Here is a 16,617-nt window from a genome sequence, read left to right as displayed (position 1 = left end):
TACTTAGATAAAAGTAGCAATGCTACAGTGTAAAAATACTCAGCTACAAGTACAAGTCCTGGAAAGTAAAAGTAATAGCATCAAGATATACTTAAAGTATCACAAGTTGAAGTACTTATTATGCAGAACAGCCCATTTCAGCACCATATATTTTTAAATGATTGAATTGAAATGATTGGTGTATTAATGTGTTCATCACTTCAATGTTGCACTTGGTAAAGTTGGGGTTTCTTTGAATGACTTTATAGTCAAAGTCAACTTTAATGTCAATCTTACTGTGTTTACAGACAGAGATCAAAATGACGTTTCCCTACACTACTTGCTTAACCTATTGTAATATAGAATATGTTTTGTGTAGTAAAAGCATAAAGCAGCATAAAATGAAAATACTCACGTCAAGCACAAGTACAGTATGGTAAATGTACCTAGTTATATTCCACCGTTTATATTTAGTATAGTCGGGGGTATTTCTTCACAGTTTTAACGCTTCACTTAAATGAGAAACATTTAAATCTGTAACAGAGAAGTGTAACTAAGGTATATTATATAAATCCAGAAAGTGTTCAACAATCTAAATGATACCACGTACTTAACTAAATTCAATATGGACAGATTGAAATTGCATCACCAGAAGAAAACCAATCTTTGTTTAAAGATATTGAACCTTTCAGGAATCTCCATCAAATATTCATGAGTTCGTATTGATCTTCTTAAAGTGTGTTTACCGAGACTGCAGTCCGGGTTCATCTGCGTGTATTTTGCAGCATTTTCTCTTGGTTTAAGTTTAATGAATGCAAAGTGAAGTTGTGCCACTACCGCAATTTCCCCTGTAACTACACTGCTCTGACTCGCTTCGTTTGACTTGATTAACAGAATGGTAAAGGGAAAGCATTGAGGGGGGAGAGAGGTTATATGTCGGCAAATTAATATTCAGCAAGGCGAAAAATGAAATGCTTTCCTTCTGCAGTCTGAAATGACAAGCTCCGTCTATAAATAGTGAAGCGTAGATGAAAGGATGAATGAGGGATATTATATGTGGCTTTTTCTCTGTGTTCGTGTCAGAAAGTTATTTCAAACAGACCATTTAAGTCCTCAGCTCTGTATTTCTCCTACTCACATGTCCTGGATTGCACTCAAATCCGCTGGAGCGATGCAGGACAAGGTTTTACTGTAATGGCACAAAACAGTTATCAAGTAGTATTGTGCACGAAGGTCGGCCATCAAACGGATGCTTTGTACTCCCTCGATGTGACACAACAATATTCTCATCGCGTTGAGCAATAAAGGAAGAAAAGGAATGAGTGAGCAACATGATATATTCAACACAGACCAATGGCTATACATTAGAAGGCAATTATAGGGCTAATCCAACATCACCGTTCCACCTTTACATTAGAATTACTATCACAATAAATACCCAGGCTCATTTGGTTCTGGAGAAACACTTCATTGTACCAAGAAAAAGGCATTTTCTCTGGAGAGAAATTATTTTACATCAGAAGTGTAAATCAACACTGAAACAAATCATATCTTTATTACCCCATGTTGCAGGGCACACACAATGTTCAAGTATGCCTGAGGAACTAATTTGAGCAATTAAAAAAAGAAAACAATGTAGAATAAGAGATAAAATGCATTTAAAAATAAGTGAACTGGCATTGCATTTCACAAAAATTCATAAGCTCATGATTTTGGAACAATTCACTGTAAAGTGCTAATTGGTTTGAGCTGAGAAAAGCACATGTTCCCTTTGAAAGATCATACACATTACTTTATACATGTTGTACAGTAATAGCCAGTCCTCAGGCCAGCAATTAGCAACCAGAAGACATGGACCACAATTCATGTATTAGTCCTTTAATAAGATAACTGCTTCCTTAATTTCCTTGTTAATGGTAACAACGAGAATCTTGCCACTGGGTGCCAGGACAATGCCAATTACAAATGCTGGTGTTGTCACTGTACAGTTTTCCTTCTTTCCTTTTAATTACATGCAATTGACCGACATACAGTATCAAAAACCTCAAGTCAAGTCCTTTTACAGATAGGAATCCTTGAACCAAAGGGATGTGTGAGGAGAGGAGAGCAATTATTGAGGAGTGCAGGAGACCTTCCAATACTCCTCTTCCTCTTCCCCTCCCGGATGTGGTGGGCTGGCCCGACAAAAGCCCGCCTTCCTACAGGTCCTGAGAATCCACTGTTTTCCTTTGTGCCTCTCATTAGGATGCACATTTAAAAAAAAAAAAAAGAGTAAACAAAAAAATATCTGGAGTGGTCTGGGTCAATAAATCTTCCCCTACTGTCCGCCTAAGGCAGACGTTGATCCTCCCATCCCCAATCCTAACCATACAAAGGTAAAAACAAGGTGTACTGCAGAATGGCTTTACTCCTCACAGTCTGTGGGGGGCGCTAGAGCCCCTGGGAGCTGAGGTGCGGTTGGTGGTCTTCCGGCTGTTCTGTCGTGTCTGATTTATCTTGGTGGCCAAAGGTTTCCGAGCGTCGGGCTTGCGCCTCACCTGGGGGCCCCTCCGTTTGCCCCTCTTCCCCGCACGGCCCCTCCCGGCCCCCGCTGGTCACTTGCGGGAGTGCAGCGTGTCCTGGAACTTGGTGCTTGTGTAACGCACGTGGAATCCTTTCTTGTTGATGGTGTCGTCGGAGTGGAACTTGATCACAATGGAGTCACCGGCCGAGTAGATCTCCTCTGGAGGCTGAGGGGGGGAAACAAGAGATTCATTTGTACCGTCACTTTCTGCTCCTCGGACTGCACTTCGTCAGAGGTGGGAGAAGTAGGCATACCCAAATATTCTACTTAATTAAAAGTAGAAGTACCAGAGTGTAGGAATAGGCTACTCTCTATTAAAAGTCCTGCATTCAAAATCTTACTCGAGTAAAAGTAGAAAAGTATGAACATCATATATACTTAAAGTCCTCATTATGCAGATCGGCCCATTTTAGAATAATATATATTATATGTTTTGATCATATTTATTGATGCATTAAAGTGTTATCAAAGCTGGTAAAGGTGCCGCTAGTCTCAATGACTCGGCTTGTAAATGTACTAAGTGTAACTAATGTCTGATTTAAGAGTTGATTATGTTTTACATCATTAATCCAAATCTGCAAAGTAACTGAAGATATTAAATACATGTAGCAGAGTAAAAGTACAATATTTATCTCGAATTCTAGTGGAGTAGAAGTACAAAGTAGTGCCTCGAAATTGTAAATTGTACTTAAGTACAATACTTGAGTAAATGTACTTTACACCACTGCACTTCGATTAAAACTAAGAGACTCCTCACATTCTGATACTGAAGTCTGATCATTGAGCATGACGAAAGGCTTCTGACTGCAGAGGACTGCTCGTTCTGTAACAGCCAGGGGCCGCAAGGGTCTGGGACGGTGCGGCTTTATTCTGATTAAGGCTCTGGCTGCTATTGAAGTGAGGACAAAATAAAACTGAAGATTAGTTCCATGTGCAGCGCTCTCCAAAGCTCATTTCTCCCCTGAACAAAACCATACACTGCACAGCACTTCTAAAATGTCATGAGTGCAAAGTCTGCCCTCTCCAATGAAACAAAGGGGGGAATTAACTTTATTATGTGTTCATAGATAAATATGTAACACAGGACCTGGCTGGGGTATCACATTAATATTAATTTGAAACATTGTACTTAAGTTAATTACTTGAGGTGACACACTATTGCGCTGCGATGTCGGAGAAGGCTAAGCTTGTGCAACCAACTGTAAAACACCGGGCTGTTTAATAAAGCTGTCATTCATAACATGAATAATATATCTACAATAGCCCATAAATCCTGGTTTATTGGAATTAGGTTTAAAATGCCAGAAGAAAGGGGCCAACAAATCGCATTGTACAACCGGCTGAAATGCAGTCTGCTATTTAACTGAGAAAAGCCCCGGGGCTGAGAGTAAGCCTCCCCTCACTATAATGAGTTTTCACCCGACTTCTGACTGAATTGTGTCAGTTCATTTCGACCTGTTTTATAAAAAGGAAACTTGATTGAGGAGCTTCTCCCTGGGGTTCAGGGGGTGTCATGTCCCCTCCAGAAAACACTTCACTAGAACAGGCGTGAGTAAGAGGCCACAGCTTATTATTGAAGCGTTTAAATGAAACCAAGCTGTTCTCTGACCTGAGGAAACTTGTGTTTCTATTCCCTGCTGGCCTCATTGTTCCAGTCTCAGGCTGCAGCCTCAGCAATGGCTGATTAATTCACTCTTACAACGGGATGTGAGATACTCTGATAGGCTATCGGCTCCTAGGGGGTGATGGCTTTTGTCGACCCACAACCGCCTCCGCAGAAACATCGCCAAACCCAGAGGAACATGTTGACTTAAAGTAATTCAAGCCGGAGTTTGGACTGGAATCAAGCATAGTTTAAAAAGTCTTAGCTCAGCTTATTCCAGAACAATAGTCTGGACCTCCAGCTGTTATACTGTAAAAACTGTGCTGAAATGTGCTGTGATAAGGAACACGTTCTTACCCCTGAGCCGCAGTAGCGTCCGAGCCGTGGAGACTTGATGTCGGCTCCGTCAAACAGCTCCATGTAGTCGTAGCCGCAGTCCGCCTCCTCCTCGATCTCAAAGGTCTGGAAGATGAGCTCCACGCCGTAGCCTTTCTCCGCCGAGATCACCCACTGACAGTCCGAGGCTCCGGGGTAGTTGTTGTCCCCGAACTGTGCATGGGAGAACACGTCCTTGGTTTTGACCTCAGCCTTTAGGCGACCTCCACACTCTGCGGACGGAGAAGTTGAGCCGAGTTGGACATTTTGAAAACAGAGGCCAGGAACAGCTGCTGTGCTTGGGGGTCTTTAGCTCAGCTGTGGTTTTAGAGTCGCACAGATTCAAAGGATCCTTCCACATGCTCTGCAGTTAGTCGTAATTATTCTCAGACGGGGTGGCGAATTCTTTGATCATTTACTGGAAGGCCTCTTTGTTTCGCACATTCCTCATTAGTTTATTGACACATTGAAATAAATGGGTGCTGCGTGAAACAACAGCTAAACCTTATTATAAAGATCGATTTACAAACTCTCACAAGTTGAGCGGTGTGATGAAAGTGTCCTTTAAGCAGTTGTCGTCTCACTTCTTTCCAAACACACATTGGCTTTTCCCTTACACTTGAAAACACATCTGCATAAACAGACTCTCACGGATTAATCACTCGCCCGATAAGGTGAGAGACTGTTTATGCGGAGATGTACAACACTCTGCTGACAGATGTTTTCATACAGATTTGCGGTTGTTAAACACGGCCGCTATTTACTTTACGCAAGAGTACTTGATACATGCTTTCACTGAGTGTCCTTTCAAGAGAAGGAGAATCTGTTCCAGCAGCATCTGTTCTTACCTGCAGTATGGGAGGCCTGGAAGCCTTTCTTCTGCACCGAGTTATCAGAGAAGAAGCGGACGAACAGCTTGTTGGCAGTAGACGTGATGGGTGGAGGTTTCTTGGTGCCGCAGAACCGACCCAGACTCGCAGCTTTCCCATCTCGCCCGTCGTAAATTTCGATATGGTCGTACGCACACTCCAGGTGAGCCTCCATGTCGATCTCATTGAAGGCCTGCGACAAAACAAGATGATGAGTATGTGTGACCGTGTGAAAATTAAAATGTAGGAGTTCAAATGATAAGTACTTTGAGACTACCTTTTTTTTTAAATTCAATTCTTTTGACAGTGATATGGGATTTCTAGAAGATGTATCCGCACTGAAAAAACTGATTCTCTTCGAAGCACACAGGTGGTTTGACAGTATTTGACACCAGTTTTGAATTGTTATTGAGGACAAGAAGACATGCTTTGATGTCATAAGAGAGATCTTTTTATAAGCAAATGCTCAAAATAAAAAAGGATATTCAAATAATCTACATCCCGTCAGTGACACAGTGGACATACATGCAGAAAACAACAGAAGGGGGAGCCACACATCCTGGTTAGGGCTGGCATATCAGTCACTGACAGTAAACACAGATGTCGTCGGTGGATTTAGCAATTCACTTACGCAAATCAAAAACGTGACTGACGAGAGAAAAATGACAGAGAGCGGGAGGAAGTCACACGTACGATTTTGATGCGGTGGCCGGGGGTGGTGGTGAGAGCCCAGGTGCAGGCCTTCTTGCTGGGGTATTTATCCGGCCAATTGGGGCTGGTGATATCACCGCTCACACTGTTCACCGTGTGATCGCATCCAGCTGTGGACAAGCATCACTGAGTCAACCTCTGCATCACGCTGATATGGAACACACTGTTTTAGACTCAAAGCAATCATTGCATAAGTCCGGAGCAGAAACAAATGATCTGCCAATATTATTATTACTACTAGCTGCTACTTGTAACTATGTGCAATAGCAATTTCACTAATGTTATATACCACACTTCAGATTCAGACACTTAATTTGATAAACACTGCTGCTACTTTCGTCCTACTTGATTGTGAACATCTGTACATTGTAAAAAGTAAAAGGTTTTCTGATTCTGAAATAAAGAGACTTTGAGTTGAGATACCTTCTTTGCAGTCGTGTTTGTTCTCATGCAGCACGAAGCCGCTCCTGCACTGACAGCTGTAGCTCCCGAAGGTGTTCACACACTCATGTTGACAGCCGCCGTTCTCCTTAGAGCACTCATCTTTGTCTGAGGAAGCACAGAGGACACACGCTTGGTGACCGTTTCCTTTCAAGACTGGCAGCTAGCAGCAGAACAAACATGTTTCTCTGAGGACTCACCTGAGAAATACTGCGCTTTAAAGCCCTTTTTGGAAACGGTGTTGTCTGATTTGAACTCGATGCGCATGTTGTTGTACTGGGAGGTGATAGCTTCTGGTTTCTCCGCTCCACAGAACTTCCCGTGTAGCCTTGAATCCGCCGACAACCCGCTGCGCACCTCCACGTAGTCGTACTTACAAACCTGAGCAGAGAAACGCAGCGTGTGAGGAGGATGGGGCATTTTATTTGGCTTTAATCATGAAACAAGGAGGACAGGGATGCTTGTGCAGTGACAGAGAGAGAACACGGAACAAACCCACCCTGTGCCGATTCAAAATAACCCAAGTGCTCACGTCATTGCCCTCGGTCTCGAAGACGTCAAAGAGCAGGGTGATGCGGTACTGCGTGGGGGCCACCAGCTGCCAGATGCAGTTCTTGTTGGGGGGGTATTCTCTGGGCCACCCCGGGCTGGTGATGGACCCATTCAACTTGGTGATGAAGCCTCCACAGGCAGCTGGATGGAAACATGGGAAGAGACGAGAATAAGAAGTTTGATACAGATGCACAAAGGCAGATAGAAAATAAACAATATCAACAAATAACTCCGTAAGACGTCTTCGGCGCTGCAAGCCACACAGCTGAAATGAAAGCCCTCTGAAATGTCCTTTTGTGTCCGAAATAAACCCGATTACTGAGGACTAAGGCTTTGGTTATGCAAGACACACATGTTACAACGACTGGAGTTGCCCCTCACCTGGCTATTTTTAGCTAAACCTAACATGCGGTGCTGATCCGTACCAACAGATGTGATGTTGATACATGGACTGTGAAGTTATTAAATGTGGACATGGGCGAATTGTTGGAATATTAAAGGTTTGGATTGTTGAGGCCGATGGACTTCTTGCAGACAGGTGCGTAGGAGGAAATGTCCAAAGCAAAGAGATAAGAGGATTTTGCACACTGCCCTTTTAGTTGCAATTACATTTATTTAGAAATACAAATGTTTAGTAATAGTCATACACCTTCACTTTGTAAACCTTTTGGGAGGTTTGTGTAAGTGTAAATAACATTTAATTTGTAACAATTACATTGCATTATTCAATAATATTACATTACACTTCATTTAGCTGATGATTGTATCCAAAGCGACTTACAATAAGAGCAATAATCATAGAGATAGAAAAATGCAAATATATTCACTTCAAATAATCCAAGTGCTGGTGAATGAGTTTCAAATGGGCTAAACTCATTAAGTGCTCAACATTTTGTTTATTTATTAAATGAACAAGGTGCAAGCGAAACAGGAGGGCTTTTATAGTGCGATGACAGAAGTATGTTTTCTCCTGTCCTGATGTCAAAAGGGAGCTCGTTCCACCACTTCAAACTAATGCATATAACAAACTGCATTCAATCTTTCTTGTAAAATCTTATCCATGATTTATTTCACTTTAATTTGCTTGTCTTCAATTGTTACAGTTCAATACTCTTTTCAAAAACAAAACATAAAACAGCAAAAATGAAATATTGCCGTTCATAGCATAACTGTTGACCGCTGACTTTAAGGGAAGGAGCTGCAGCACAGAGGTAAACCAGATTTGGCCCAGCTTGTACACTAGCATTTAGGTCTTAAACGACAACATATCATTTGAGATAAAAATAACGCTTGCAATGTTATGACTCAATACTGTACAAAGGTTGTGCCCGGCCAGCACATACATCACTGTTGGCATCTGGATCTGGCTTTAGAGTGACTGTACTTATTGTATTTGGGTGGCTAACTGTGTAAATGACATGGTGACTTTTCTCCCTGTACTTACCCTCGCAGCTGCGCTTGTCAGCAGCCAGCTCATAGCCTGGGTCGCAGGCGCACTTGTAGCTGCCCAGTGTGTTGACACAGCGTTGCTCACAGCGACCGTTGTCCGGCTTGGAGCACTCGTCCATCTCTGAAAACACAAAGTTATGTTTAGGATCCTTTCCGCCGGCCCCCTGGCTCGCTGGCTTACAGGAGAAACCCCTCAACACAAGCGCAGGCACAGAGGGTCCCACAGAACACGGAAAGATATCTGATAAAAACGGACAAAATGTTTTCAAAAGATAACGAGACACAGGGAGCGAGTGCTGCAACATGTCAGATTAAACAGATGTCGACTTTCTTTCTTAAGAATTTACAACCCTCGACCTCTGACCTTTGAAGAAGTTGGCAGCAAAGCCGGCCTTGTTGACGGAGCCATCTGAAACAAATTTCATCCACAGCTGGTTGGAGCTGGTTTTGATGTCATCTGGCTTGTCGTAGCCACAGAAGCGTCCCAACAGGGGGCTGTTTTCAGAGTTCCCATCGCGCACCTCCAGGTAGTCATAGGCACAACTGTCATGTCGCTCAATCTGGGGTTTGACAACAACAACACCATCTCCAAATCAGTCATAAAACTCAACAATTGTACTAATAACTGACAAAGTACTGGTCTTACCTCAAAAGACTGGAAAGTGAGGCCTACATGGTAGCCCTGCGCTACAGTTATCTTCCACACACACACTTTGTTCGGCCTGTAGTCATCAGGGTAGTTGGGGGATTGGATCTGGCCGCTGTCTTTATTCACCTCGCCTCCGCAGATGGCTGCATGTGACAATAAAAAATAAATAAAATAAAATACTGTGCTCGCTCAATAGCAGTATCATCAGCACATGCCTCTGAAGATAAAAACGTGTGCTCCGTTTCTGATTTATGCAATGAGGATTAGCTGAGATGCCTCCCAGACACACACACACACACACACACTTTGCACGGTCTGGAAACAATGGAGCCGAGTGTGAAGGCCGCCCAAAATCTGATTAATGCAGCATAAAGCTCCGGACACATCAGCAGCAAGGGAGCCACAAACTGGATATGACTGCTGCAGCCTCCAGGCACATGGTTGGATGTGTGACTGGCCATGTGTTCAGTCAGCTGAGCGGCATGCGGGGATGGGGTGCAGCGGGGTGGGGGAATGGGAGTGGGTGCTTACCTTCATAAACGGCGGAGAAACCTTTCCCAACCCAGTTGCTGCTGCTGCGAAACTCAATCCACAGGCGGCTGTCGGTGGAGATGATTGACTCGGGCAGTTTATCCCCACAGAAACGACCTGAGTCACGGGTGAGAACACACCGGAGGAACCAACATTTGATTACAATACATTATAAAAAACTTAACACACAAGTGAACTAGAGGAATTCAAAGACATACAATTGGAAAAAAGAACTAAACAATTAGCATTTCATTTAGCTAATTCATTTACTGAATGTACTTCTGACAAGCTAAAACAGAATGTTACGTTTTACCTGCTTTATCCCTTTAAAATGTCTTTACCTAAAAAAAATGAAAATAATGTACATGTTTTTGTTTGTTTGAACACGTGTTTGAAACCTGCCATCACTACCGTAACCATCTTATTTGGGATTGCATATTCATTTGGAGACGTCACCTTTTCATCAGATAATCAAATGAATCATGGTTGCAGCCCACATACAGCCTTCTCCAGTTGAAACTGACCTTTGAGAGGCGCCTTCCTCCAGTATCCATCTCGAATTTCCACATGGTCGTACCAACACAAGTGGCTCCTGTACAGATCCATGGAGGTGAAGTTGAGAATGATCTAGAAAAGAACAAAGAGACACGTTTGATATACATAATTAGTACCTCATACAGCACATCAGTAAAACAGACAGCGAACTTGTTCTCTGGCCTCTCAAAGTGCTGAGTGCTCAAACCTTCTCCCCTGGCGTGACTGATATTCTCCAGATGCAGTGCATGTAGGCCGAGTATCCATTGGGGAAGCCAGGAGAGGAGAAGTTCCCACTGCTTTCCTGCATACTGTCCCCACATCCTGTGCGTGCACACACACACACACACACACACACACACACACACACACACACACACACACACACACACACACACACACACACACACACACACACACACACACACACACACACACACACACACACACACACACACACACACACACACACACACACACACACACACACACACACACACACACACACACACACACACACACACACACACACACACACACACACACACACACACACACACACACACACACACACACACACACACACACACACGTTAGGCCTGAGCCGTGAGCATGATGCGCTGCCAATTAGTCTCTGCCTGAGAACACCTAATCCACTAATTCAAGTTATACACACATCAGCTCTGAGGAGAATTCCCCCCCCCCCGCTGCGGAGACAGATGCTGGAATTATAAAACAGCCAATGTGAAGTAAAGGGCAGCGCTTTAATGTTCAAAGGCACATCTGCTGATAATATTCGCCCACACCTCACCCTCCCCCCGACTCCAGATGATGATCACACAAAGGAATAGTGTGAGACACTTTCTCTGAGCATCCTCTGAAAATAAACCTGGCCCACTATAAATAACTGAGCCTTCTGGAGGATGTGATGCATTATGAACACATGAAAAACCACCCTTCGTTTGACTGGCACAAGTTAAAGGGGCCCTATTATGTTTGTCTGTGTTTTCTCTCTCCTGTAGTGTGTTGTAAATGTTTTAGTGCTTTAAATGGTCTGCAAAGGCTAAAATCTCTCTCCCACACTCCCCCCCTGCCTGAAACGCCTCTATTGGACTCCTTTGTTAACTTCCGTACCATAAATACATAATAATACATTTTAATAATAATAAATGTAATTTATATAGCGCTTCTCATCTGCCAAGACAAATCTCGAAGCGCTTACATTACTATATAACTGGTGCTTCTATTGGCCAGCGGGGGGCTAAGGGGCAGGACATTGATTGTTGTGCTTTTATTAATGTGTGCATATGTATACATGTGTCTGTTGATTGGGTATATATATATATAGGATATACATATTTTATACTTATTTTTATATATATTTGTAATTTTGTATTCGGGATTGTGGGAAACGGTATTTTGATCTCTCTGTCTGTACACACAAACTGAAAGATTGACAATAAAGTTGACTTTGACATAGCGGTTGGCCAATCACAACAGAGCCGTCCAGCTAACCAATCAGAGCAGACTGGGCTCTGGTGTCAGACAGAGGGTGAAAAGAGGTGCTGCAGCACAGGCAGTGTGAGAAAAATAAAGAGCTTTGTGAACATGTCACAGTACAAGAATTATATACAAATATGAAGCAAAACATGTGCAAAATATGGCCCCTTTAAGTGTGCAAGTGTGCGAGGACTGATCCCATACAGCAGGCACCGCCTCGTGGGTCTGCTGAGGGAGAGACACATTTGATTAAGACGGGGAGGAAATAACAGAGAGTAGATTGCATCTCCTGCTTTCCATTTTGAGATAAATGTATGCATTCATTATAACTCCGTGTTATCTTCACCATGAGGGGGTGTTCTGAAGGAGTCGGGAAAACATCTCCAATTGTTCTCATCTAGCACTTCCCTTGAGGACTGTGTGTAAGCAATAACACGAAGAGCCCTCAGCCCAGGGTTGTGTGTAATAATGCTTGGCAGAGGTTCGCCGGTACTAAACCCTTCATAAGCTTCCAGGCACACACCGGGGATGACAAAGGCACCCAGGAATGCTTCGTGAATGGCAGATCTGTGGTTCTTTTAGGATCTTTCATTTCCCAAGAACATGTGGAGACTCGGCACCTCGTCCCCCGCAGCGTGCGTCACCTCATCCAGTCAGTTTCTTCCTCACGAGACAGAAATGGTCGTGAAGAAAGAGACGGAACGCTTCCAATGTTACATTTAAAAATTCCTCACTAAAACCGCATAGGCTGGTCCGGCTCCGGTGACCATGACGATGCTTATTTAAGGAGCTTCAATGTGAGGCTAGCTACCCTCGCCTGACTTACAATTAACTGTCAGTCATCAAATCTATTCAGCAGCAAGCTGATCTCAAAGTACATCTGTTAATGCCATCAATCCTATTTACTTCAACAGCATTAAACCCGCTGTAATTATAAACACATTGAGTGAGGTTTTGTAAAAGTACCAAGCTTATGTAACTCTCAGTACAGTCTTTTAGTTCACATTTCACATGCTGTGAAGTGCGCACATGAGTGTTCCCGAAAATGGTTTTAGTCATTGTCTTCTCGAGGCCAGCTGTTCCTTTGCGTCTATCTGGGAAAGAGTGATGACCAACTTCCTGTCCTTGGGTAGCGTTCACACTCCTCCCAGCTTGGGACTTTCGGACGCTGTAGCCAAGGACTGACGCCACATCAAGAGACGATGCTCGGCTAGGAGCTGCATCGAGGGGAAACAGGAGGCGTGGCAGACCTCTCTTCAGCTATGTTACACACACATGCAAAAATAGACAGGAAAACCCCATAGCAGACGGCATCTGTCATTTTGGTCTTACTGGAGCATTTGTAGAGTTTGCGTGCCTGTATGATATCCCCTTTGCTCAGTCTGGTTCTCTGGCCAATGGGTGGTCGCACTCCGTTCACATCGTAGCGTGGCAGGATGGTGTCCAGGAAGATGCCTCTGTAATTCAGCAGGAGAGACCAAGGTTAATGTCGCATGAAACCCAGACGCCTGCATGCACACATCCTGATGATAGTCCAACATACACTCACGCCACAACACACGTTCGCCTGAGGATTAAGTGACTTACCATCGGATAGCGCAATCACTGTCAACATTAAGGGTTTCTAACGGATTGGAACATCTGAACACCGTGAAAGTGGGTACTGCCAGTGTGGATCAGCCAAAGTAAATGTGGTTGTGTTGTTTAGCAAATCCAGCAGACAGACAACAGGGGACACAGAGACATTATTTTTCATATACACTTTAAGTTTTTAAACAGACATATAACCCTCGACACTAGGAACTAAAGTGCATTTTTCTACTATAAAATGTCTAAATGCATTTCAGATGTCTGATGCAAAACCCACCTCTAATGAAATCTTACTAAAAGACTGATTGTGATGAGATGTGGCAGCAGTTAACAGCATGAAGCTTTTCAGAATGCACCCCCACACCTATGTGTGAGTGTTACCATGATCCTGTCTCCTGCTCGCACTCTAAACTGAACATAATAAAAGATGTGGCACATTAACAAACTTCTTATCTATGAATAAACACTCTTATAACAAATAACCAATCAGGATGCATGTTCCACTTGACCCATCGGCCATCTGTAATGAGGTACATTAGACCAGTGATGTTATTTTAATGGGGCCCTATTATGCTCAATCTCAGATTCAGATTTGTATTGTGTGCCTCCACTATGACTTTACGGTTCAAAAAGCACCTCATTTCACCCTCTGTCTAAAACCAGAGGCTGGACGCCACTGTTGTGATTCGTCAACCGCTTAGAGATGTACAAAACCTATATAACACTACAGGAAAGGAAAAACCCTGAAAAGCATAACAGGACCTCTTTAAAACGGAAAGATTTATGATTTTGAATCTTTTTTATTGCCACATGTTCCTTTTTCTCCCAACCTGTTGATATGATTGTAAAAGTGAATGCGTTTCATTTGAAATCAATTTTGTTTACTTTCAGATATGACCACTTCTCGCTGAAAGGCAGTCGACGGACAGTTGCAGTCACTTATCAAAGCTTTCCTTTAAAGTCGGGGTCATGCTCTGTTTCTGAGGTGAACACTGACATCATTCTTCACACGCGTCTGCCTTACAGATGAACCCAAACTAAAAAGCCTTTCCCCAAAACAAAACGTAACAGATGTGAAAGGAATTATAAATCCATCAGGTAAAGTTTCTTTGTAGCTTTTCAGGTGAAAAATAGCAGAACAGTAAGAACAGAACAAACTCTTTCCACACCGTGCTGTCTCACATGACACATTGCTACTTTATCATCTCCATTTTCCTCAAAGTATTGGCGAGCAACGGCCGTTCCCATGGTGACATGCCTATCAACGCCAGGCATGTGCAAACAGAGCAGCCTGAGCTAACAGTTTAGATTCGGCCTGCACGTCCGTCTGTGAGCTTCCAGGAGCCCGTATGCTGGCTGCCGGTGAAAAAAACGCCACTCCAGCCGGTGTCAGAGCAGACAAAGGGCGCACTGGCAGGTCTCTATTTGAGTTGGCACCGCTCCATGCGTCAACCCTGAAAAAATATATCGCGGAAGCGAAAGAGGGGGCAGGCCGGGTTGTGGGCCGGGTAACACACCCCACACAAAAAGCACGGGGATCAGCCCTGCTTGTCCCCTGGAGACACGGCAAAACATCAAGACGCGCCATGAAATCTTCCGAACAACACCCGAGGCAAAGGCCCTGGCTTCCCACGGTGATTTACTGTAAAACACCGAGCAAACACACGGGCTAATAACGGGGTGACAAAGGGAGACACTGGCCCAGGTAGATCAGCCAATCAGCGCTCAGGAAAAGTGCTTGGAATGACTTGTGAAAAGCTAACAGGAGCCCCTTGTCTGCTTATACAGCTCTGTGAACATTCCCCAGCAATGGCAGCCATTTCTCTCTCAGTCTAAACAGTCTTATTGATCAGCACACTTCCGAGAATTAGGACTCCAGAGTAGGAGTGAAAACAGAACATGTGGGGATTACCCGATATAAACAGGGCTGCTGCTGTGTGCAGAGAGCAGTTGTGCATACCCAAAATGTAGAGGATCAAGAGTCCATTCGTGACCATGAGAGTGACAGCAACGACATACATATCCTGTTTCAAAGGGCTGAGCTGAAGGAAGATAAAACCGTCCTCTAAAAACAACTTTTTCTCTTATTTTCTAAAAAAAAATCAAACTATTAGATATCAGCTGCAGTGGAGGTCACAAACTCATCATGTGGACCTCAAAGCCCACACTGGAGGAAAAGTAGTTTTTGGTATGAACTAAAAAATATGTCTCATGGTATATCATCATATCATACCAGAAGCTATACTATAACTTTACGGTCCCTCATTCTCCTGCTTTTCCCCAACAAAGACAAACCAAACAAGAAAGGCCGTGGCATATTTCAGCTTTAAGTGCACTCTCAGTTTGGATGCACGGGGCCCGACAGGCATTTCTGTACATTGGCCGACACCCAGCTAAGCTTACGTTTACACAAAGATTCCCTCCCTGCTTCCCAGAATCTGTTTGCTGCAAGAGCATGGCGGTTTACTCGAGAAGAGGCCCATACACTCAGAGAGTAACACGGGGCATGGGAGAGCTGGTTGTGGGGAACAAATATATATATAGAGGACACATGTAAGTCCAAAGTTCAGTGTGGTCGTAATGATACTAGTCTGGATCACATGGCACCCACTCTTGCTTACTAAACGCTGTCAACACCACTCCTGCTATAGGTAGACCTTTGCCAAGTTGAAGTGACCTGCAGCTGTCCAAAAGGTTCCCACATGTGTTTATCTAAGCGAAAAAAATGCAGTTTTCTTACACAAAACCGTCATATCCTGTACATGGCAGCAGGAGGTAACCATAATATTTACACGGCTCTATGTAAAGCTCGGCTGTCACAGCTTGCAAAATAATGTAATGTACATGGACAGGTTGTCAGGAAGGCACTTTGCAGTGAGCGTGGCGATGCATGTGCATTTACAATGATGACTCGGAGTATGAATCAACTTCCCCAAGAGGTCTATTTTGGCTGTGCAGTCACCCAGCTGGCAAATTAGACTTTAAATCAACCACAGCCTAAGATGACTAGAGTAAGAGCCCAGACTGACCAGTATTCGTCATGAGGCTTTTTCTAGTAACATCTTTCCTCGCCGAAACAGCCCTGTGCCGTGCTGAATCATTCAGCACAACATCTGGAAAAGCTTCCTGTAGCATCTGACAGGGAGTAAGGAAAGAGAATTAAGGGTTAAGTAAGGGTTAGATATTTACAGTTCCCCTTTTACAAACAGGACGTTCCCACTAATTCAATACTCAATGCGCTTTAATCTGGTTTTAATAGTTTAGCCATTTA

At 43.6% G+C, this 16,617-nt stretch overlaps 1 protein-coding gene across 1 annotated transcript in view; it reads right to left on the bottom strand.

Annotated features, from left to right (window-relative positions):
• Positions 1–1,502: 1,502 nt before the first annotated feature.
• The window catches only part of bmp1a (bone morphogenetic protein 1a), a 35,399-nt gene continuing 20,284 nt past the window's right edge, over positions 1,503–16,617 (bottom strand). Inside the window, exons 7-20 of the mRNA XM_034090292.2 lie at positions 13,089–13,213; positions 10,465–10,580; positions 10,247–10,349; positions 9,723–9,839; positions 9,189–9,334; positions 8,907–9,102; positions 8,538–8,663; positions 7,074–7,234; positions 6,742–6,922; positions 6,524–6,649; positions 6,083–6,210; positions 5,369–5,582; positions 4,503–4,753; positions 1,503–2,708 (exon numbers count right to left, since the gene is read on the bottom strand). Coding sequence (XP_033946183.1) covers positions 2,574–2,708; positions 4,503–4,753; positions 5,369–5,582; positions 6,083–6,210; positions 6,524–6,649; positions 6,742–6,922; positions 7,074–7,234; positions 8,538–8,663; positions 8,907–9,102; positions 9,189–9,334; positions 9,723–9,839; positions 10,247–10,349; positions 10,465–10,580; positions 13,089–13,213 — 2,125 coding nt within the window. The 3' untranslated portion in view covers positions 1,503–2,573. The remainder of the gene's footprint in view (positions 2,709–4,502; positions 4,754–5,368; positions 5,583–6,082; positions 6,211–6,523; positions 6,650–6,741; positions 6,923–7,073; positions 7,235–8,537; positions 8,664–8,906; positions 9,103–9,188; positions 9,335–9,722; positions 9,840–10,246; positions 10,350–10,464; positions 10,581–13,088; positions 13,214–16,617) is intronic.

Source organism: Pseudochaenichthys georgianus, chromosome 9 (genome assembly GCF_902827115.2).
Source record: "Pseudochaenichthys georgianus chromosome 9, fPseGeo1.2, whole genome shotgun sequence".
Lineage (NCBI taxonomy): Eukaryota > Metazoa > Chordata > Actinopteri > Perciformes > Channichthyidae > Pseudochaenichthys > Pseudochaenichthys georgianus.
The sequence above is the reverse complement of the archived record's forward strand: the minus strand, read 5'-3'. Positions and strand labels throughout refer to the sequence as shown.